This window comes from Apium graveolens, chromosome 10, assembly GCF_009905375.1.
Source record: "Apium graveolens cultivar Ventura chromosome 10, ASM990537v1, whole genome shotgun sequence".
NCBI classification, from domain to species: Eukaryota; Viridiplantae; Streptophyta; class Magnoliopsida; order Apiales; family Apiaceae; genus Apium; species Apium graveolens.
This window is the reverse complement of record NC_133656.1, coordinates 225,597,914-225,621,376: the sequence shown is the minus strand read 5'-3', so window position 1 is coordinate 225,621,376 and position 23,463 is coordinate 225,597,914. Positions and strand designations below refer to the sequence as shown.

Sequence of the window (23,463 nt, the reverse complement as noted above, 5' to 3'; positions counted from 1 at the left end):
AAGCTAATACTCACCGATGGAAGGTTACATTTTCCTTCTACATTTCATTTAAATATTTATAAGTTTTTTCATCCTTATTCGTCATATATACCGGAAATAATGCGTAGGTCCTCAATCAATGTCACTTTCTTGGATACATTTGCTGAAATGTTTGATGAACAGATGAGAGAAGTTCATGAAAAGCCTATTATACTGATTATTGCAAGTAGTCGAGTAGGATTGTGGAATGGTATTAAATTAGTAAGTTCTTCCGTTTATTGATCAATCCAAAAGCTGTTTATGTATTTTGACGCTTTTCTCTCAAAATTGTGCATGTATAAAAACACGTTTCCCTTCCAAGATCAAGTTGATCTTTCAAGTGTAGGGGGGACTCAATGTTATATCAACTACAATCATTACAGTGTGATGCAGCTAAGGCAGAAGTAAGTAAAGAACTTATTTATTATACATGTGTAAACATGTCATCTATGCAACATTTTTAACATTCCCCAAATCTCATTACATTGACACAATCTGCTTTCCAACAAGAAATGTATGCAATGGACAAGCATGCAGCGGTGGAAATTCTGAATGTTGCAAGGATTATAAGCCCGGGGAAGGAATACATCATGGTACTGCAAAGCTAAACAAATACCACATTTGTCTTCGTTCAATATTACAGTTAATGTACTTGCAGAGACAAATTTGTGCACACCTAATTATCACTGCTGTGGAAGAGACCGATAAATGGTACAAGACGGTTTGCTTATAATGCTTTGGAGAAATAGAATTTGAGGAAGATAGATGGTACTGTATGCATTGCAATCGTATCCTGCCTTGCCCCGACAAGAGGTAAGTGACAGATTACAAACGTCTCCGCCACAGAAAATATTGTCTATATTTCACACCAAATTAATACCTTCCTCGGCCTCTTCAATATACATAGATACAAGGTAACTGTAAAGGCATCGGATAACACGGGTTGCATTGACATCATCCTCAACGGCCAGCAGGTAAGAGCTGTCATTGGAAAAAGAGTTGTTCACCTACTGAAACAGGTAACAACTAAAACGTTAACCTATCATTTCATGCATCATTCCACACACCACTAACTTCTAAGTCTACATTCAGATGGGAGAAGATAAGTCTTTCTCTTCAGAGTTGAAAACATTGGTTAACAGAAAATACACCATCAAATTTATCATCAAGAAATTCAATGTACTGGACAAGGCGACAACATACTTCACAACAAACATTTGCACAGGCTTCATCGATCCAAACCAAGACCTAACAGACGGCACAACCTATATGCAGCAACATACACCAACGGTATGACATTACACCCCAATTGTCCTTTTACAATATTACACAGAAGCTAATTATGAATACAGTTCTTCACTTCACTGCAAATTACCTGGATCAACCAGCAGCTACCACCTGGACATGATGTCAAATCTTACCTTTCGCTCTCCACCGACAAAATAAAAACCCAATCCATGAGCCCAGTACAGAAGAAAGAATGAAATTCTGATGATTTCAACAATCTATTTTGCTAGAATTTTACATCTAGTGCAATGTGAAACTATATGTCCTCATGCTTCTACTTTTCCCTCCATCCTTGAAAGTGACGAAGTTAAACTAATATGTAATGAATTTTATGCTATTCAAGTATAACAATATGTAGTATTAGCTTGCTAACTGTTTACCACATAAGTTGTGTTACGACATTACCCATATACTACAGAAACCACATTTTGTTTACCACTACTACTCTATCACTCTTAAACGTACAGAGTATATAGCAGAGTAACCGTCAAGCTAATGTTAAAATCTTCAACTGATTTCAATATCAAGTTCCACTCCGAACCAAAAATAACAAATAACAGGGAGTAATCCGGGAAAAAAAAACAAGAACTACAAATTCGTCGCGCTCAAACCTTTTTAAACGGTTTTCACAATTATGTAATCCCATTCATTTAACCTTCTTCCATTTTCTGGGCACCATCATCCCAAAAATAACAATGCGCATCCAAACTCCTAATTTTGGAAAAGCAGTTCTGTGTAATCACTTGATTGTCGTCTTAATTTATTAAAAAACCAAAGCCACGCGAAGCGTGTTGGGGTTAAACCCAATATATGACATAGGCTTGGTGATACAAGACATAATTAGATTGGGTAATAATTGTATTTGTTGACAATTATTATCATAATGGGATTGAGTAATAATTGTATGTGTTGACAATTATCATCATAATGGGAATGGGTAATAATTGTATGGGCAGACAATTATTATTGTAATCAGATTAGGTATCTCTTGTTGGCTAAGTTTGTGATGGCTATATATACATAGTCATGTTATTATTTTGATGTATGCTTAAGAGATGTAGTCGTCTTAGGTATCGTGCGGGAGATGCTTGAGCATTGGTTGGCTCAAGTATCAGTTTGGGACACCATTGAGATGTTATGTATTGATGTATTATTGATAATTGTTTTGATTAATAATACAAGTTGGGACGTGGGTTTTTCACGTCAAATATATTGTTGTGTGTTTGTGTGCGTACTATGTATTGGTAGAATTGAATCTCGAATGTGTGTGTGTGTTTCCTCCTAACAAGTGGTATCAAGGGCCGAGGTTCGAGGTTTGTGATGAATTAGGTTGGAGGAAAGTTCGAGGTTCAATTGGTATGGTGGAGTACGTTGATGGATTTGCTGACAAAGTTACGTGCGGTATGGCGGTTGACTTGCACCGTTGATCAATTCGTTCGGACTCGAGGTGGAAGATGGACGGGATCATTGCAATAGTTTCGATGGTTTGATGGTTGATCAACCAGGTGAAAAATTTTGGATGATACTCGTGATGTTCTTCAAAAGAGACCGAAGGATTGTGAAAGCAAGGATCGGGTGACTCAATGCTGAAAGGAGGCACTCGTGGTTGATGCACGTGATTTTGTGGATGCATATGCCGTTAGGATGAAGAACGGTAGTTTGGAGTTATTGGAGGTCACTATACGGGTCTTAGTGATTCTCAAAAGTTGGAAGAACGAGATGAATGGATTCTTGTTCGAGGGGAGGCATCGGCGAACGGACGTTGATGTTTTAATGGTTACCATTCAACCTGATCTGGAGTATTGGGATGAAGGGGAGGATTGTTGGGGTTAAACCCAATATGTGATATGGGTTTGGTGTTACAAGACATAATTGGATTGGGTAATAATTGTATTTGTTGACAATTATTATCATAATGGGATTGAGTAATAATTGTATGTGTTGACAATTATTATCATAATGGGAATGTGTAATAATTTTATGGGCAGACAATTATTATTATAATCAGATTATGTATGTCTTGTTGGCTAAGTTTGTGATGGCTATATATATAGTCATGTTATTATTTTGATGTATGCTTAAGAGATGTAGTCGTCTTAGGTATCGTTCGGGAGATGCTTTAGCATTGGTTGGCTCAAGTATCAGTTTGGGACACCATTGAGATGTTATGTATTGATGTATTATTGATAATTGTTTGGATTAATAATACAAGTTGGGACGTGGGTTTTTCACATCAAATATATTGTTGTGTATTACTCCATATTGGTAGAATTGAATCTCGAATATGTGTGTGTTTTCTCCTAACAAAACGGGCATGTAAGCAATTCTTCTCCTCCCAGCAGACATGCTTTTATACACCATAACTCCACCTAGTTTTAATGAATCAGTATGAAGCAGTACTGATTTTCAGATAGCAATAAAGTATCAAGTTTGAAGCTGTACCGAGTATGAAGCAAATCTATAATCAATACTGGTTTTTAGAACATACATAATTTTGACTAACTTTCGATCCAATTAGGCTGTATTTCTTGTAATGCGCACAAAACTGCAAATAGAATTTATATTCCAAACAAGAAGGCATGCATAACCTTAGAGTGTAACAAAACAAACCAGAAATTTTTGGTGGTGTGCTCATGGACACTCAATCAGAAGTAATATGTTAAATTTTGGTTGTACTTTCGTTGATGAACCCCCTCCATTTATATCAATTCCACTAATATAAATACTCCAAAATTATAAAAGTTAGTGATTTAATACGTGTCCATAGACCCAGAGAAACCCAACAAATAACTATACTCATCAAAACGAAATGGTATACATAAGCTTAATTATTCAACATAGAAGCGATACATGCACAGAGCCGCACACAAGCAGATACAAAATGATAATCGGAATACAAAATAAAAACACACACACGCAGAATTAATAAAAACTTCGAGCATCATAATCTTTCGAGAGCCCACACACAAAAACATGAAAACTAGTAAGGCTCAATGTACTCATCAACACCACAATCGACAATCACAACTGGCTTAACTGTCTTCCCACCGCTACCATCCACAGCATTCTCTAGGGCCTTCACTACATCCAAACCTTCCAAAACTTTTCCAAACACAACATTCTTCTCATCAAACTGATCATTCTTTTTAAAATTGATCAAAAAGTCCGAATCACCGTACGACACCGACAAATCCCCAGGCCCAGTGTGCTTTCTCACGAAATTCTCCTTGTCCATTCGTGGACCATAAATGGTCTCCTCGGTTAACTTTAAGGTGCGCACACGACATGCAGATCCTTCCTGGACTAAATGCTCCCAACCCTTGTAGTGCAATGGCTTACCATTCTTTCCCAACCCCTTCTCACCAGTGCAAAATGCGCGAAAATTCTCAGCCGTCTTTGGAGTGGTGTCGGCATATAATTCTATGATCATGCGACCTGCTTTTGCACCACCGATCGATATATCAAGAAAGACCACTGGGTTTTCCATGTTGGACTCGAATTTGTAGGTTTTACAGATGTTATAATATATATTGACAGTGGTGCTGATGAAGAGCTGTAGATTTGTGAATATACATTAGTGCATGCCGATATATATAGGTGTTCCATTGTGAGTACAAATAAATGTTTGGTAGAGTGTAAAATTGCTGACGCTTTTTATTTGGTAGGCTTGTGTCACAGTGTACGTAGAATTTTTATTTCTTTTACCATTCCATTTAATGTTTAAAAGTCAACTATATTCTTACAGTATTTTAATTTCTTTATTTATTAGACCTACTTTAAGGGCTAGTGATCGTGCAAGCAAGCTGAGACTTTCTCTCCATAAATAATTTAATGTTAGGGTTTGTTTATCAGGTGCCAAAGTGGCACAGGCTTAGGAACAATTGAGATTACAATTTTCAGTTCTTTTCCTGCATAACTAGGACACCTACTCTATATTTGATTCTATCTTCATTCACGGCCTGTTTGTTTAGGAGTAATTCTGTAATATGTTTTTTTATAAAATATTACATTTGTTAGAGTAAACATATTGGGTTATGGGCTCCTTACTACGTGGAGAATAGTCTATAAAAGTGTTTAAAGTTGGGTCTCTTTCTACGTGGATTAAAAAAACCCAACATTATTTTTTTATCTCATGAGAAAAGAGGGAGCTGGAGGAAGGTGAAACTTTTTTTTCCTAGAGAGACACTACTCAAATAGGTTCGTCCAGTGAAAAAAAAAAGAGCCTCATTTTTTTAGCTTGCTGTTCTGGAACACTCAGTGACATTTGGTGGATATTGACTTAAGAGCTCTGTAAGTCGGTGTATCATCAAGGTTCTCAAGAACGCTTTCTGCTATTCAGATTTCAGTTTTTCTTCTCTTTTATAGGTTCAACTAGTTATCTTACCCGTGCTACGTATATGGGGTTTAGTTATATACGATCTATTTTTAAATTTTAAAGATATATATTCATGAAGTTGCGACATTGTGTGCCAATATTTTTATACCAATATCATCATGTGTAAACAATAACAACAAATCATTCGATAACGTCTCTTTCCTTTTTCTGTCTTTGACAAAGAAATTATATATTATTGTCGTCAAATAGTACAAAGAGTTTTATTTTTTGTAGCTATAGTTTAAGCACGTTTATAGTATAAAATATTAACCACATAACGGAGAGCATAATAATCTAATTACTGGACAAACTACCTGCCATTAAAAATTATTGGTCCATTAATTTAAAAATTTGCAAAAACATGAAGAACATCCAAAACTTTCAACTTCACAGTCGTGCAAAATGTTACTGTTTGCAAAACAGTAAACAACAATGGAAATAAAAATCAAACATAATTATTTAAGTTCTGAAATGGAAAAATGAGATAATCTTCATTCAAGATTCCTCGAAATAAAGCGATTATATGAATTTTGAGTCCGGTACCAAAATATTTTACTTTTCCAGCATATTGGAAATTGATATAATGTTAATGCAGTATGATTTAATAAACAACTGTACGTATATTTTGTATGATAAATCACATCTAATAATGGGTAATTATACAATCTACCGACCTTTTTAACTCGTTTGCTAGTCGATAGAGCTGAACCTGGAGTGCCTGCACCATCTGATAGACTGGGAATACTTATCTGCAATTTTGGTTATAGTATGAAAACATTTATAAATTCAAGAGCTAACAAATATCTTTAGGATATATAGTATTGTAGGTATATTATGAAATAAGCAGGAAATTTTTAAGATGTGAAACATGAAACTCACATTTGTATAATTTGAAACTGAAGTCCCAGTATCAATGTCTTCAAGCACATGAAAAGTGCTAACTGAACATTCATATGCATCCACAACATAATATGCTGTGCTGCTAACTAATATGTTATCATCAGTGAGCTCAACTTTAACAGTAATTTCTTTTCCTGCAATTTGCTTCAATTGTGGAGGATATGATGCAGGATCCTACAAAGTTACAATCAGTAGACAACTTGATATAATCATAAAAACAGTAACATATGTTTCGGATAAAACAATTAATTGACACTAAAGGGATTAAAGTACTTTACATTGTATCCTTCAGTCATCAGATTAGTTACTGTTTTACCCAACAGTCGTTTCACGGCACGATCATATAAAACAAAATTAAAAGCTTATGTGTCATCTTCAGCAAGAACAACGATCTTGAACCTGCAAATAAGATATATGAATTGTTGGTGATTTTTTTAGGTGGTCAGTTATTTGTTCATAAATACATTTAACTTTACAGATTTATATTGATAAGAGTATAGACTGAATTTGTTTCTCGATATCCTCTTTTGTGGTACTGGATAATTATTCTGGCATCTGGCACATCGATACTTTCCTTCGAACTTTATAACTTCTTCGTGACAATCATTCTTGTTGTAGCTACCATACCACAAGTTGTCACTTTCTTCAACAGATTTAACCTTTACTTTGCACATAAAACTCATCTACACATTCCATTAACATGTTTTCATTTATTACATTCACAAAAAACTCTATTTCGTATTTATGCATGCAGTATTAATCAAATACAGAATGTATTATATGTGAAGTTACACATTGATCTTAAATTTGCAGCATATAGATAAATAATACCTTCAGAAAATCAGTAGAAGTTTTCTCACTTAACTCCTTTAGTGTAACCGTTTCAATGACAAACACCACCTCCTTAACATCTGTCGTAGTTGGAGAAGAAGTTGTCTTGTCAGAAGGTACATAACCTTCTTCGCGAAGCCTGATACAAATATGGATAAATGATTTTGAGCTCTTCAAAAAATAATTAACTAATCATTTAAGATATATAGATGAAATATAGTTGATGAAAATGAGTGTACCTTTGTCTCATAGCAAAAACAAAATCATGATCCAAATTGATGTATATCTTAGACGCGGGTAGTGTGCTAATCTGAACCAAACATGTATATACATATGAAATGAAATCATGTTGAGTACATGTTAATAATCTCACACTTTACTACTTTAATATTGAATTTTATAGGACTTACTCTTCCAAATCTTAAGCTTTGTACTTGACGCTATAACAATTATAGGCTCCTCCTCACCATCTTTAAATCCTGCCTTAACCTCTTAACACGTGCATCAGTAGTCACGGCAAGATTACCCCATACAGTGACCTTATGAGAATCTCTGTATATGTAATTTCAAGATTATTAAATAATACAAAAGCCATTTCTATAAAACAGAGTTTGATCAACAATAAAACTTAGCCAATGAGAAGTCCAATATAAACCTTCCGTCAGTAATCCTGAACTTGCAAATATCCTTCAGACCGTACATAGTTTTGATTTTCCATACATGCTCAAAATCCACTAAAACACCAATCACATCTACATACCAAGACCAATTATATATGTTGGATTAATAAGTGTATAAAATGAATAAATTTGAGAGACTAATATAAAAACTTAATTTGTTAGACCTATTGATACGTAAGTACTTGAAAAATAGTATAACCTGTTGAATAATCGGGAGAATCAGGTTTCTCATATGCGTTTGCAAGAGCAAACAAATCGCTCAAATCAACAAATTCAAACTTGTGTCTGGCTATCATGAAGTCGTCTTCAACTCTTTCAACATTAGTCGATGGTGAGAAGTTGATGCAAAATTTAGAGCTCACTGGTCTGAGAGAGCCCAAAGCTTCTTTTGTGTAAAAATTCGAAAAAACAAAGACACCACCTTCTACTATTTTGTGAGCATGATATTTCCAGTTATCAGCATAAACAAAAACATGAACATGACAGTCCTGATCATACAATAAAATAGACAACATCATGTTATATAAATCAGTTAATATGAGTCTAATTAATTGGAAAACGTAAGAAAGTAAATTATAAATTTAGAGGCTTACAGCGTCATCCAGTAAAACTAAATTGTATCCTTTCATTGTTTCAGTCCCATTATCTGCGACAGAAACAGAAGGCCACATTCTGGTAACTCTAGCATTTATCTTCCATGTGGTTCTAGAAGCGTCAATAAAAGAGAGCTGATCAAATATTGTGGATAGTTATCTGTATCATAAGACAGAAACATTAAGTACAATAGCAAGATAGAAGAAAAGGACGGTGGGATGTGGTTGTTTACCTATATGAAGTCAATTTGTATGATGTAGAAACCGAATATGGTCTGCCAAGAAAGAAGAAGCAGTTTATAGAAGAAAGTGGTGGTCGAAAAGGTAGGAGAATATATCTCTAAGCAAAAAATTAGCAAATTGAGAATGTAGGTGGACTGTTTTTATTTGATTTGTTGTTCCTCTCTTCATTCCACATACTTGCTTTACATTTTCCACATATTTTTTATGGTGGTTCAAGATCCATGTATCCTTTCCAAAAATCTGTAAAAATATTTAAAAAGGTTAGTATATGTTTTCGTCAATTTCTTTCTACAAAGTGGATAGGTGAATTAATTGAATTGCCATATACCTAAATCCTCATCTATATATTCATCATAACAGTCTAATGAATATTCTCCTTGGCTTTCAGTTGCATCAAGTTCATCATCTATAAAAACATTCAGGATGTAAAATTATCAACATTCATCTTTCCTGGATGTTTCCCAAATTATCCGAAGAATATTCAATCTGTGAATGTGACATTACCAGTTACGTATTGCTCATATTCCGGCATATCTTCCAGTACCACATCACTTGCATTATTGAAAGCATCCATCAGATTTAATCTACTTGCAGAGGTTCCTTCTGTACCAAACATTCACTTCGATAAAAATTGCCGAAAAAATAAAAATCATGCTAGAATAAATGCCTTTAAAAATAAAAAGATATTCAAACATAACTAACCTTCATTACGGGGAAACCATTCTGCAGATAATTTTTAAATTTAACAATATCAATATAAAAATAATGAAAGAACTACAGATAAAATAATTAATATATTAATATTGAAAATGACCTGGTAGTGGAATACCAAGATCCTCAGTCTCTGGAATTGTAATTGATATTGTATTTCGTCGTTCTCTTTTCTTAGCCATGGTAGAATTTTCAGTAATGCGAGCATCAATCTACGCCGTTTTGTCTTTACTGTGTAACTTTGACGGGGATTGTAAATTCTTACCAAAATGAACCGGATCATTCTTATTTAAGTTTGGATTATTGCTTGGTATTATCCTAGATGCAGGGAGCTCAAACATACTGTGTTTCTTAGCCATTGTTGGCCTATTCTGTAATATTCGAGCTACTGGACTTTGTTGCAAGACTTGACAAACATGGATTGAAAAAGTTAAATGTACTACTACTAATTATCCGAAAGTTATAAAGTTTTTGAAAATTAATAGTTATACCTGAAGACGCTGACTGTTTAGGACTATATGGATTAGCCGATGAGTTTATGTGCGTCAATCCAGATTGAGGTGTAAAATCAAATAAATTAAGCATTCGTTGTGATGGTGTAGTAGTAACTGCAGGATTACTTGCATGACGTTGAAAACCTAACATACGAATATTGTCAAACATGCGTGAACGGGCAAGATATATGTTGGCAAAAAAAATGCAAGTGAATGGAATACTATATTTACCGTTTTTAATTGATGCTGAAACATTGGGTCTGCATTCTCATCAAGTGAACGTTGACTGAACAATTTAGATTGTTCAGAAGATTGAAGAGTTTTTGTACTCAAAGCTGAAAATATGCTCAAAATGTTTTGTTAGTTTGATTTGTGAATTAATCTAGGTTGGTTGCATTAATACGTTTAAAAAATGGTAGACCTTTAGGAGCGGACGAAGGAGACAATGGTCCAGGACATATCCGCTTATGACCTATTGTAAACAAATTTGCTCATAAACTATTGTAATTCAGGATTAGTTGCAGTACTATCTTTTAAAAAAATGCATACCTTTAGGCGCTGAAGAAGGAGACAATGGGCCAGGACAGAACCGCTTATGGCCTATAAATGTGAGGAAAGATCATTTGCTTAAATTAAAATTTTAAACGTCTGCATAGTCAAACTTACATGATGACGATTCATGGCTGACATGTCGTTCCCTTAGAGAATGTGTCAACTGAGTTGTTACAGAGCTGTATATTAAACTTGATAAATCATGGTTATTTTGTGACTGAGAATTCTTATTGGCATGCAAAAAAATTTCATCCAAGCCTGTAAAAAACATTGATCATAATGTTGTGTATTTTACAGTCTACAGAAACAACAACGCAATACACAAGCCTTTTGATGAAAACGTTTGAGACAACTGGATTTGATTTTTTTAATACCTAGAAAAGTAGAACATGGCTTAGATCATTAAGGTGAATAAGCTTAAAAGATAAACATAACACATACCTAAACCAGAAGACCGTGACTGTGAATTCATATTGGCAGGGAAAAAGCGTTCATCCAAGACTACAAATTTTTTTTGATAAGAATGCAGGCTAGGTTTACATGCTAGTGAAACAAACAAAAAATACCCAAACCTTTCGATGCAGACGTTTGAGACATCTGGCCAAGAGGTTGTCTTTTATTATCTACCAAAACAAAACATGAATTAGATCATTAAGATGACTACGCTTAAAAGATACACATTACACATACCTAAACCGGAAAATAGTGACTATGAATTCTTATTGGCATGCAAAAAGCGTTAATCCAAGCCTACAAATAATATTGATCATAATGCAGTATATTTTACATGCTATCTTGAAACAAATAAAAAATACCCAAACCTTTCGATGAAGACGTTTGAGACAACTGGCCAAGAGGTTGTCTTTTATTACCTACCAAACAAAACATGAATTAGATCATTAAGATTACTATGCTTAAAAGACATATATAAAAACATACCTAAATCAGAAGAACCATTAATATTGTGATTGGGTTTCTCAAGAACCGTAGAATCATTAGCAGAGTTTTCTTTACCAACTGAATATGTAAACATATGTCCGGTTCTTTTTCTCCTACTACCTACATCAGTTCATGCCATTAACAATTCCAAAATACGTGATTGAAATCCTGGTAACGAAGAAGGAGATAAAACAGTATCATTAGATGCATATAAAGTGTTACCTTTCTGTGAAGAAGAAGGAGACAAAGGACCACTGTTAGGCCATTTCTGTGCATTCGGACTATTTTCTTCATTCATGGCAAGAAGGAGATCAAATTCGTGTAACTGATTCCTTGTTAACTGAGATGTTGATTGTATACATTTGAATTCAAATTTTTAAGTTTACAGTTGATTGAAACATTTATTTAATTTGAATTTAAAATTTACTTCATTTGAGGAGTAATGATAGGTTTCATAACAATATTTGATCTGATATTCCCAATATAAATATGGGTTTTATCCATGAAGTTGGACTATCCAACTTTTAACCCAAAAGTGTGTAAAAATAGTTAAGATGGGTCACCCATTCAAAGTTGGACTATCCATAATTTAAGTGATTTTACCAAAATAGCCAAAATCTAGTATAACTTTTTTTAGGAGGAGGGTATTTGGTGTAATTTATTTTTTTCTTTGCTAGTAAAGTTTAGGAATATATTGATTTGCTGGGTTAGTTTGTTTCAGTTTTGCTAAAATTCTGTCAATTTTGATGGAGGCTTAATTAACTTGGTATCTGAAGAGTTTGGTTGAATTAAAAGGTTACCTTGTTTAGTTTTGTGCTACTGAGAAAATCTTGTACTTATTATATCCTGTATTGTTGTTTGGATTCCTTCTTGTTGGAATCATTTCGCACTTTACAGAACTGAAATTGTGACTCTTTTCTCACAGTGAAAACTTTATTGGACTATAGTGTCTTGGGGTTGTTTCCCTTCACATCGGAGGGTTTTACCACGTAAAATTATGGTGTGCTTATTTTCATATTTTTTTTGTTTACTTGTTGTTCTGTGTCAGGGATTAGCTTAGTTGTGTGTCTGCATTGGTATCATGATAGTGGTATCCGAGCCCAGTTTTGATGGAGGTTAATACGAGCAGAATGACTTATTTAAATGGTACAAATTATAACAAGTGGAAGGGTAAAATGAAGGACTTATTGTATGTAAAAATTCTTACCTCAGAAAATTGGAAGTTTGAACGTGAACAAATGTGTGGATTTATCAGGAAATGGGAATAAGATAACGTCTACAATCATATTGTGAATGAAACAAATGCAAAATTTTTGCGGGAAAAATTAAAAACTTTGTATGCTTCGAAAATCGGAAACAACAAATTACATCTCTTGAAGCAATTGCTAAATTTGAGATAAAGAAACGGTTCTTCTATTTTCGATCACCTAAATGAGTTTCAAGGAATAATGGATCGGTTGTCGGGTATGAGTATAAATTTTGAAGATGAGATTCAGGGACTTTGGCTTCTAAACACTCTACCAGATTAATGGGAGACGTTTCGGGTCTCACTTACGAATTCTGCCCCAAGTGGAGTTCTTATAATGGAGTTGGCTAAAAGTGGGGTGCTGAATGAGGAGATGAGAATAAAAAGTCAAGGATCTTCTTCATAATCACATGTGTTGGTTACTGAAAATAGGGGAGAACTAAGACGAAATGACAGAGGGGTCAAAATAAAGTCGAAGCAAGTCCGGGCAAGTATAAGCACCTTGAGTGTCATTATTGCGGAAAGGCTAGTCATATTAAAAAGTTTTGTTGCAAATGGAAAAGAGAAAATAAAGGAAACTTGACGCAAGATAAAAAAGATCGTGATGATCATGTATTGGTTGCCTCTTCTATTGATCTTATGGTTGTTCTTGATGAAAATATGGTAAATCTGTCCTCTGATAAGACAAGTTGGGTAATAGATAGCGGAGCTTCGCAACATGTTACATCTCGAAAGGAGTTCTTCACTTCTTACACACCAGGTGATGTTGGAGTTCTTAAAATGGGTAATGACGGTTTGTCGAAGGTTATCGAATTCGGTGATGTTTGTTTAAAGACTAGTATAAGAACTAATTTAGTTCTCAAGGATGTCAGACATGCTCCAGGAGTTCGCTTGAATTTGATCTCAGCTGGCAGGCTTGATGATGAAGGCTTTCAAATTATTTTGGCATGGGACAATGGAAGCTCAATAAAGGAAATCTTGTTGTGGCTCGAGGTAAAAAGTATTCTAACTTGTATCTAGTGCAAGCATCGATTTCGAGTGAAAGTGTTAATGCAATTAGTGAATGTAATACATTCGAAGTATGGCATAAGAGACGCGGTCATCGAAGTGAAAAATGGCTGAATTGTTTGACCAAAGAAGGAGTACTTTCTGGTGTGCAAGATAGAAAACTTGAAAAATGCTCTCATTGTCTGGCAGGAAAACAAACTAGAATTTCTTTTAAGAAAAAAGCTTCTTTTAGAAGATCAAAAACTCTTGAATTGGTACATTAAGATGTATGTGGCCCTCTAAAGGTAAAGTCTCATAGCGACGCGCTTTACTTTGTCACATTTATTAATGACCACTCCTGAAAAGTCTGGGTGTATGCTTTAAAGTCAAAAGATGAGGTTTTTGACAAGTTTAAAATGTTCCAAACTGCTTTTGAAAGAGATACCGGAGAGAAACTTAAATGCATTCGAACCGTTAATGGTGGTGAGTATTGTGGGTAGTTTGACAAGTATTGTGTGCTATATGGCATTAGACATCAGAAAACTCCTCCAAAAAATCCTCAATTAAATGGCCTAGCAGAGAGGATGAACCGGACACTGATTGAAAAAGTCAGATGTATGCTTTCAGAAGCAAGATTGCCCAAATCCTTTTTTGGTGAAGCATTACTTATAGCAGCCCATGTGATTAATTTGAGTCCTGCAGTTGCGCTGGAAGGTGAGGTTCTAAATAGAGTTTGGTACGATAAAGATATTTCATATGATCACCTACGTGTGTTTGGTTGCAAGTCATTTGTTCATGTCCCACAGATGAAAGATCAAAACTAGATGCAAAGACTCGTCAATATATTTTTTTGGGATATAGTGAAAATGATCTTGGTTATAGATTGTACGATCCTATTAAAAAAAAGATTGTCAGGATTGAGGATGTGACCTTTTTAGAAGATCAAATTGGTGTTGATATTGTGAAGACCGAGAAGTCTGAGTCAACAGAAATTGATAAGTTAGTAAATGTGGATCATATGAGAGTTGAAAGTGTTCTCGAACTAGTTCACTATGAAGCTGATGATTATGCTAATGGGTATGAATAAACAAGTGAACATATGAGCACTCATGGTGAACAATATATGGGTGACTCGGATGTTTCAACAAATGATGCTAGTGACGAATATTGAGAGGTTCCATCAGATGCACCATCTTCTCCACCTCCACCTAAAAGGTCCATTAGAGAGCATAAATGATCTACTAGATATACTTCACATGAATATGTACTTCAAAATTTGACCATTATCAGTATGCAATTACAACTACCAGGATTTATCAGTCAACACTAGTTTGACCAATATCAGAATTTATCAACTACTGACAGAATCTATTAGTCAAAGCAAGTTTAACTAATAACCGAACATATACGCATAATCAGTAGTTCTAACATGCAATTTTCACACAGGATTCATAGATAATTGCATGTTATCATAACATCAACATTTAGCACAATAATCAGTATCTAACAAGCACTAACACATAATAAGATACCATGCTTCAAAATATCAGCAGTCTTAATTATCAGAGTTTGAGAATTGTACTGATACCATTCCCAATTCATTCACCAATCTTGTGAAAGTAGCTTCATAAAGAGGCTTGGTGAATATATCTGCCACTTGCTGATCTGTTTGATTAAAGACCAATTTCACTGTACATGCTTCCACATGTTCCCTTATTAAATGATACATAATGCTGATATGTTTAGTCATTGAATGATGCACTGGATTTCGTATAATTGCAATAGCACTTTTATTATCACAATATATAGGAATAGCAGAATAATCTAACCCATAATCCAGTAACTAATTCTTCATTCATAGAATCTGAGCACAACAGCTTCCTGCAGCAATATATTCTGCTTCTGCAGTTGATGTATTTAAAATTTTCCCTAAAATAGGTTATGATTAAGGAAATTAGTTTTCAAAAAATAAGGGTTGACGAAACAAATCAAATATTACTCTTTGTCCTGCAGAATGTTGAAAATATAAGTGACATATAAGTGACACGTGTCACTTATTCCGTCAAACATGTTCAACTTGCAATTGCAATTTAAATAAAAATATTATAAAAGGGAAAAATGCAGTGATTTCGTGCAGCCCGTCTCGGCTTGCCTGAATTCGACACGGGACTCCCATCTATGTCACCTGCCAATCTAAAATTAAGAAAAATATATAATTTGTCAAACTCGTATAACCCGGCAAGGCGTACACGAGATATCCTGAACTGGCCCGAACCCGACACGACTCGTTTAATTTCACGTACCGTACACGAGTCTTCAGGTATCTAAATCGGCCCGTAGACGAATCGACACTGCTCGCCCGACTTGCTTGTTTGGCCGCCTCTAGCACCCCTATCTCCTTTTATCTGTCTTGTATTGCATGCCACTAATATGAAATTCTAACTAGTCTGTGTATTTTAAATAATTTTATTAAACTGAAAGGGGAAACAAAAGATGCTCCTCACTGTCGTGAAAAAAATAAAATTTCCTAATAATTTAGAACTCCCGACAATTTAGGAAGGAAGAAAGTGGTAGTTAAAAATAATTTTTGTTCTAATCTTCTCAAATTTTAATTAAAGAAGGAATATAATGCTTTTTTTAATATTATGAAGGAGAGATTTAGAGCTGCTAACATCTTAGGGAGGAGCAAGAAGATTGATGGAGATGATTTTTCTTTTTTTTAATACTATAAAGAAGAGATTTAGAACTGCTAAGATTTTAGGGAGGAGTAAGAAGATTGATGTAGATAATTTCTTTTTTTTAATACTATGAAGAAGAAATTTAGAGCTGCTAAGAATTTAGGGAGGAGTAAGAAGATTTTTGTTTCAATACCCGATATCTTTGGTACCTCTTGGAGTTGTACTATAAGACGTTACTCTCGAGTTTTTTAAAGTGAAGTAAAATATTTTAATCACATTTTTGGAATGAAAATTTTGAATTGAAAATTTGTTAAATTTGCATGTATTAAATACCCTCCTCTTGCTTTTCGTCTTGATTTTTTCTCGGCATTAAGGGTAAATAACTCAAATTATACCCGCTCTCTGTATAAACCCTAGAACAAGAACTTTTACAGTTTTACTGTCATTCTAAAACCCCACTAGTAAAAACCCAATCTTTTGCTCGTTGGACGAGAACCCATTATTCAATTCTTGTTCTACTAAAAACCCAGTTTACAATTCTATCAACTGCCCTGTTCATAAATGATCAAACATTTTTTTTTAAAAAAAAAAATTAACCAGAAGGCCTATTTTCAAGTTTTTGATCATTTTTGACATTATCTGGTGATTTGGCATTTGGATTATCTGGTGATATGAGGTATGTTATGACTCCATTGTATATTCTAATATATATTCACTTGTCAATTAGTTAAATTAATTTAAAGTAGTATGTTAATCTTTCCTCCCATCATGCTTGCTAGTGGTATTTATTAATTCTAGTTACAATATTATTTCTGTAGTTAAAGACTTGATTATTATTTTTTTTATGAGTTATTTGCAAAATGCATCCCTGTGGTTTGGCCAAAATGTATTTTTTTACCTATACTTTAGATAACTGCACTTTGCATCCCCTTACTATTTCGGCGCGACAAATTGCACCATTTTCGTTAATTTTGTTAAAATTTTCAGGGGTATTTTAGGAAATGTAAATATTAAATTATTTTCAGATCTTTGTTTAAGGTTTATAACCCTCTAAACGATACATTCTGAAAAAATCTAAAGAACGGAAGTTGTAGAGAATAAAAAGATCTTCTCGAAATAAAAAGGTTCAAAATTGAAATATTTTTTTATAATTAATTTTAATAAATTCAATAAGTATATATTTTATTTAATTTTGGCTTCGTAAATTTTTTGATAATTTTGAATGTTATTGTTTTGAAAAGATTTTTTCGTTATCTATAATTTTCGTTCTTTAAATTTTTTCGAAAAGTATAATTTAGAGGGTCAAAAAACTTAAATAATGATCTAATTATAATTAAATATTTTAATTTCCTAAAATGCCCCTGAGAATTTTAACAAATTTAACGAAAAAGGTACAATTTGTCGCGCCGAAATAGTAAGGGGATGCAAAATGCAGTTATCTAAAGTATAGGTAAAAAAATGCATTTTGGCCAACATTTCATATCATTGGTCTTTCTTCTTTTCATTGATATTGATCACAAAGAAAAGATAGAGGAGCTGATTTTATATCTTTTAACTATGTTGAAATTAGAATCCTCAAATTCATATAGGTATGACGTATTTTTAAGTTTTAGAGGTGAAGATACCCGCAAAAATTTTACTGATCATCTTTATACTGCTCTAAGTGATCAAGGTTTGATCACTTTTAGAGATGATGAAGAGATTGAGAGAGGAGAGAGTATCAAATCTGAGTTAGAACAAGGTATCCAACAATCAAGAAGTTGGATCATTGTGTTCTCCAAGAATTTTGCGTTTTCAAGTTGGTGTCTCGATGAACTTGTGTTGATTCTCGAGTGTAGGAACAATTCTAAACGTCTTTTATTACCTATCTTCTACCATGTTGATCCATCCGATATTCGCAAACAATCTGGTTGTGTTTACGAAGCGTTATGTAGGCATGAAGAGAAATTCAAGACTGAAGTTGATAGTATAAAAAGAAAGGACTTGTTGGATAAAGTAAAGCGATGGAGGATTGCTCTTACTCAGGTTGCCAATTTGGGGGGAATGCCTTTGCAAGACGTAGCCAATGGGTAATTTTATTTTTTGATCTCTAGTTCTTTTGCTACTATTTGCCTTCTTAATGCTCTTCAATATTTAGGTCAACAAATTTTGAGCTCCGTACTAGTCCTTTTACTTCAATTCATAATGTATTGTAGATGAAAATTAGACGAGCTCAATACTAATTGTCTAATTCACAGTTTAAGTGTCGAGGAAGTCCTAAGCCCTAACCCCGGAGTTATACTTATGTCCAACAAAACTACGGTGATTAAGTTGTGATAACGAAATTAACTCCCCCATTGTATATTAAAAATGGCATGGGAACTTTATCTACCCAACAGTCTCAATTCAAATCATGACAACCCCAATATAAAATTCAATTTGGACACCAAGGTTGAAAATGCTCCAAAAAATGAGTTTATAGTAATCCACTCTTCAATTCCGAGATGTGACGAGGATTGATGAATATAATGTTAAACTACGTCATGTTCTAACAACTTGAGAATCTAGTAATCTACTATATATTCACTTTAGAGAGCATGTTGCTTTCAATCTCAAGAGCAAGGGTCTTCTATGCAAAACTGATGGAATAGTTTATAGTCCTTGTACATAAAAATGAGTTGCCATGGAGTTAATCCTGTATGTTAATGTTAACATGTTCTTATAGATCACATGCTATCTATGAATGTTTTCTGACATTTGTTGTATTAACATGTGTTTAGTACTAACAAGACCTATCAATATATAAACTTTTTTTTTATGTAATTCTTTTCCCATTAATAGGTACGAATCAATATTTATTCAGAAAATAATTAACGTCGTCAGGGATAAAGTGAATTATAAAATCCCAAGTATCACACCACGTCTTGTTGGAATTGATGCTTCAGTAGAATCAGTACGGGCCATAAGTTTATGGTTAAGATATGGTTACGCCGATGTGGAAGTGTTTGCACTGTATGGTATGGGAGGGGTGGGAAAGACAACCATTGCCAAATACGTTTATAACACAAACTTCCAATTCTTTGAAGGCAGCAGTTTTTTAGAAAATATTAGAGAATATTCTGAACGGTCTGATGGTTTAGTGTGCTTACAAAGGCAACTTCTTTCCGATATTTCCAAGGGAAAGACACCAACCATCAACAATCTTAGTGATGGCATTCATAAGATACAAACTGCCCTTCATCAAAGAAAACTTCTGATAGTCTTGGATGATGTAGATCGAGTAGAACAATTAAATGCAGTCTTTGGGATGCGAGAGTGGTTTTACCAGGGAAGCAAAATTATTATAACGACTCGGAATGTGCACTTGTTGAATGCTCATGAACATTGTAAGAGATATGCTGTGGAAAAAATGAATTTTACTGATTCATTGGAGCTGTTCAGTTGGCATGCTTTCCGAGAAAATCGCCCTCCAGAAGGTTATATAAATCACGTAGAGAGGATAATTAAACAATGCCAAGGTCTTCCTTTAGCCCTTGAGGTTGTAGGTGCTTCTCTACGTGGCAAGAAAGTAGATGTTTGGAGGAGTGCAATAGAGAAACTTGAAATGATTCCTCACTGCAAAATCCAAAAGATGTTGCAAATAAGCTATGAATCTTTGCAAGATGATCATGATAGAGATTTATTTCTTGAGATTGCATGTTTCTTTAATGGAGAGGCCATGTCTTTTGTGGTTGGGTTACTGGATGAATGTAATTATTTCACAACAATTGGAATAGAGAATCTTATCGATAGATGTCTGTTAAAAATTGATGATGGAAAGCTCAGAATGCATCAATCAATTCAGAGCATGGGCAGAGAAATTATACGTCAACCATCACCTAAAGATCCAGGGCAACGGAGTAGAGTGTGGCATTATAAAGACTCCCTTGAAGTATTAAAAGATGAAACAGTAAGAAGGATCCGGTGTAATACATGACTTATTTTCAGGTTCACATCGTAATTATTTTGCTACTGTTTTTTTTTTTTTCTACCAGGGCACTAGAACAATTGAAGGCCTAGCATTAGACATGGATATGACTAAGGCATATCAAACAGAGTTCAGAACCGAAGCTTTTTCTGTGATGCACAGGCTAAGAATACTTAAGCTCAATAAGGTACGGCTTCGTGGAGGTTATAAGGACTTCCCTAAAAAGTTGAAATGGTTATCTTGGCATGGATATACTTTAAGATCTTTACCAAATGACTTCCCTTTCAGTAGCTTAGTTGCACTTGACATGCAAAGTAGTAAATTGCAGACACTGGGGAAGGTAAACATGGTATTCCATTATAATTTCTGAATTGTCATCAAATTTAAAGAATAAGATTCTATAAGACGTTTAAAAGTTAAGCAGACGTGTTTTTTCTTCTTCTTTGTGTCACAGCTCCTTGGATCACTAAAGTTTCTTAATCTGAGCAACTGTCATGACATTGTCAAAACCCCGGACTTTGCACAGCTACCTGCTCTTGAGCAATTGCTCCTTGAAGATTGTGTAAGTTTAGTCGAGATTGATGAATCTATTGGAATGGCTGAAGGACTCGTATTATTAAATTTAAAGAACTGTAAACTCTTGAAGAAACTTCCAAACAATCTATGTATGCTAAAGTTACTGCAAACACTAATCATCTCGGGTTGTTCAAATCTTGGTGTGCTACCTATAGAGATGAGAAAGATGGTATCTTTGAAAGTTTTTTATGCTGATGGACTTTCTTTTGGTAATTCTGGCGAAAAAACTCAGGAAAATGAATCAATGCTACGATTCATCTGGGGTTGGGTTTCGAAACCCAGAATAGGTCCCCAACTCTCGCTGACTTCTTTATTACAGAGCTCCATTTCTGAATTAAGTTTGGCGAACTGCAATCTGCATGATAATGCTTTTCCCAAGGATTTCTGTGTCACATCCACACTTAGATTTTTAAACTTGAGTCGGAACCCAATTCACTTCCTACCAGATTGCTTTAAAAATCTGAAAAAGGTTGAATTCCTTTGGTTAACAGAATGCAACCAGCTTGAAGTGCTTGAAGATTTGCCGAACATAGATGACTTAGTTGTTATGGATTGCCCTTCATTGGAGAAAATTACATGGATGCCTGGTGCATCTTTTAGAGGTTATTGTCCTCCATGGGGATGCACGAAACTAATTGATATGGGATCCATTTTCAAGCTTGTACCAATCGGACAAATAGACTCAGAATTCATCAACAGTTGTGGTATTTATGATGTGGAAGTCAAGAAAAAAATGCGTACAAGATTATACAATAGTAATTCATTGACTGAAAGCAGATGCCCAATTCAGGTTACCACTCTCACTCACTCTCTCTTTATGTTTTCCTCTTTTACACAAATCAATAATCAAGTGAAAGCCAATTTCACCTGTTTTTTAATTACAAAATCAACAAGAATATTCATTTTTTAGAAAACTGACTTTTATACCGCTGGTATATGCTCATCTATCTCATTCCAATTTTCTTTGAATGGTTAGAAGATATTTTAGCCATTTTGCGCGAACTGAAAGTTTGGCCAGTTGTTTGTTAAGACGGCGACCACTAATATGATTTAGTTTGATATTATTTTCTTGTGTTATAAAAAATTAGGCGAGCACTGCTTTTCATCAGCACTTTACAAGAGGCTGAGCTATTTGCCTGCTTGTGGGAGTCGCATGTATATGCATTGCTATTTACTAAATGAGATTACTATGCAGGGAGTATATGAGCAGTTAGGAGGCAAAACATTCAGCATATTTTACCCTGGGGACAGCGTTCCAGATTGGTTCACTATTCAATGCAACGCATCTTCAGTATCATTTATCACATCTCGTTCCAAACTCAGATACATAAACACCTGCATTGTGTACAAGTTGAAGTCGGCCACAGAGTTCTTCCTGATGATCGATAACAGGACCAAGGATGATATGATCATATATCGTCCAACTTGTTATGGCATTCCTGAGGGAGATGAATATATGACATGGTTAAGTCATTGGAAATTCGGTATGTATGAGGTTGCTCCAGGAGACGAGGTCACTATTTCAACACTTGCATGTCATTCCAATCACAATTTTGAGGTAAAAGAGATTGGTGTTGAACTTGTGTATGAAGAGGAAGAACGAGCATATGTGCATTCAACCAAGCTACAAGAAACAGGACAAACCAGTGATAATACTTCTCAGTATGTCATCCCCTATGAAATTCAGCCATGGACACATCATAGAACAACACATTTATACATCCTCGGGCATGTCACAGTTGGACGTGATTTCATGATAAAGAGAATTTTTTCCTGAGACAGAAAAGTAGCTGTCTGCTGTAGAAACTGGGGAATGCCCTTTAAGGCTTGTTAGTGACCTTGGCTAATTCTGCTGTACAGCAGCCAAATTTTCATTCTTTTCCATTTGATTTTCTTACTATAAATCTATATGTATGTATCTAAAAATGCCAAATGGGAATAAATTCCTAACAAGAATCCAGTCAAATTTTGATCCAAGAACAAACATCCTACAAAACTTATAATTTCACTTCATATTCTAGGCTAATTTCTTTAAAGCTTATACAGTTCTTTTATACACATTACAATCCAGATCAACAAAACACTCTTCTATTAAAACAAATTTTGTATTTATCTTCTAATAAATTATATACATTAATATTAATATATGACTTATATATACACTGTGGTACCAAGTACAACTGCAACGCTCATACAATTCACAATTTTTAGCCTAAAAAATTAACAAATTCACTAATAAAACCCTCAATTCTCTAAACCACAAAAGCTTTTAAGTTGCAACTTGATATTAATAAGTTTAATAATTTATTAAAAATCAAAACTTTAAACATGTGGGCTACATTTAGCCACACCACATTTGGGCCAACCAAGAACCAAACAAGACTATTCATAACAACACAAAACAAAC

General features: G+C 34.4%; 2 protein-coding genes across 4 annotated transcripts; one reads left to right on the top strand and one right to left on the bottom strand.

Moving 5' to 3' along the window:
* Positions 1–4,079: 4,079 nt before the first annotated feature.
* On the bottom strand, positions 4,080–4,880 carry LOC141692936 (peptidyl-prolyl cis-trans isomerase-like). Its single transcript, XM_074497899.1, has one exon. It carries the CDS (start codon positions 4,790–4,792, stop codon positions 4,286–4,288), a length of 507 nt encoding a protein of 168 aa, XP_074354000.1. The 5' UTR covers positions 4,793–4,880; the 3' UTR covers positions 4,080–4,285.
* Positions 4,881–18,051: 13,171 nt separating this feature from the next.
* On the top strand, positions 18,052–22,940 carry LOC141690116 (disease resistance protein RUN1-like). 3 transcript variants are annotated; one of them, XM_074494766.1, is made up of 5 exons: positions 18,052–18,603; positions 19,355–20,462; positions 20,548–20,667; positions 20,935–21,846; positions 22,252–22,940. In XM_074494766.1, the coding sequence occupies exons 1-5, from the start codon at positions 18,092–18,094 to the stop codon at positions 22,831–22,833; spliced, it is 3,234 nt and encodes a 1,077-aa protein (XP_074350867.1). In that variant the 5' UTR covers positions 18,052–18,091; the 3' UTR covers positions 22,834–22,940. The 3 variants fall into 3 exon arrangements, with proteins under 3 accessions (XP_074350867.1, XP_074350866.1, XP_074350865.1); XM_074494765.1 differs by having other exon boundaries at positions 20,548–20,820; XM_074494764.1 differs by having other exon boundaries at positions 20,548–20,829.
* Positions 22,941–23,463: the final 523 nt, after the last annotated feature.

Excerpts from the sequence above, each read along its gene's own strand:
- LOC141690116 (XM_074494764.1), top strand. The coding sequence starts at position 18,092 with ATGTTGAAATTAGAATCCTCAAATTCATATAGGTATGACGTATTTTTA. Across the intron at positions 20,463-20,547 it reads AAGTATTAAAAGATGAAACA|GGCACTAGAACAATTGAAGG; the intron begins GTAAGAAGGATC and ends TTTTTCTACCAG. Across the intron at positions 21,847-22,251 it reads AAAGCAGATGCCCAATTCAG|GGAGTATATGAGCAGTTAGG; the intron begins GTTACCACTCTC and ends ATTACTATGCAG.
- LOC141692936 (XM_074497899.1), bottom strand. The coding sequence starts at position 4,792 with ATGGAAAACCCAGTGGTCTTTCTTGATATATCGATCGGTGGTGCAAAA.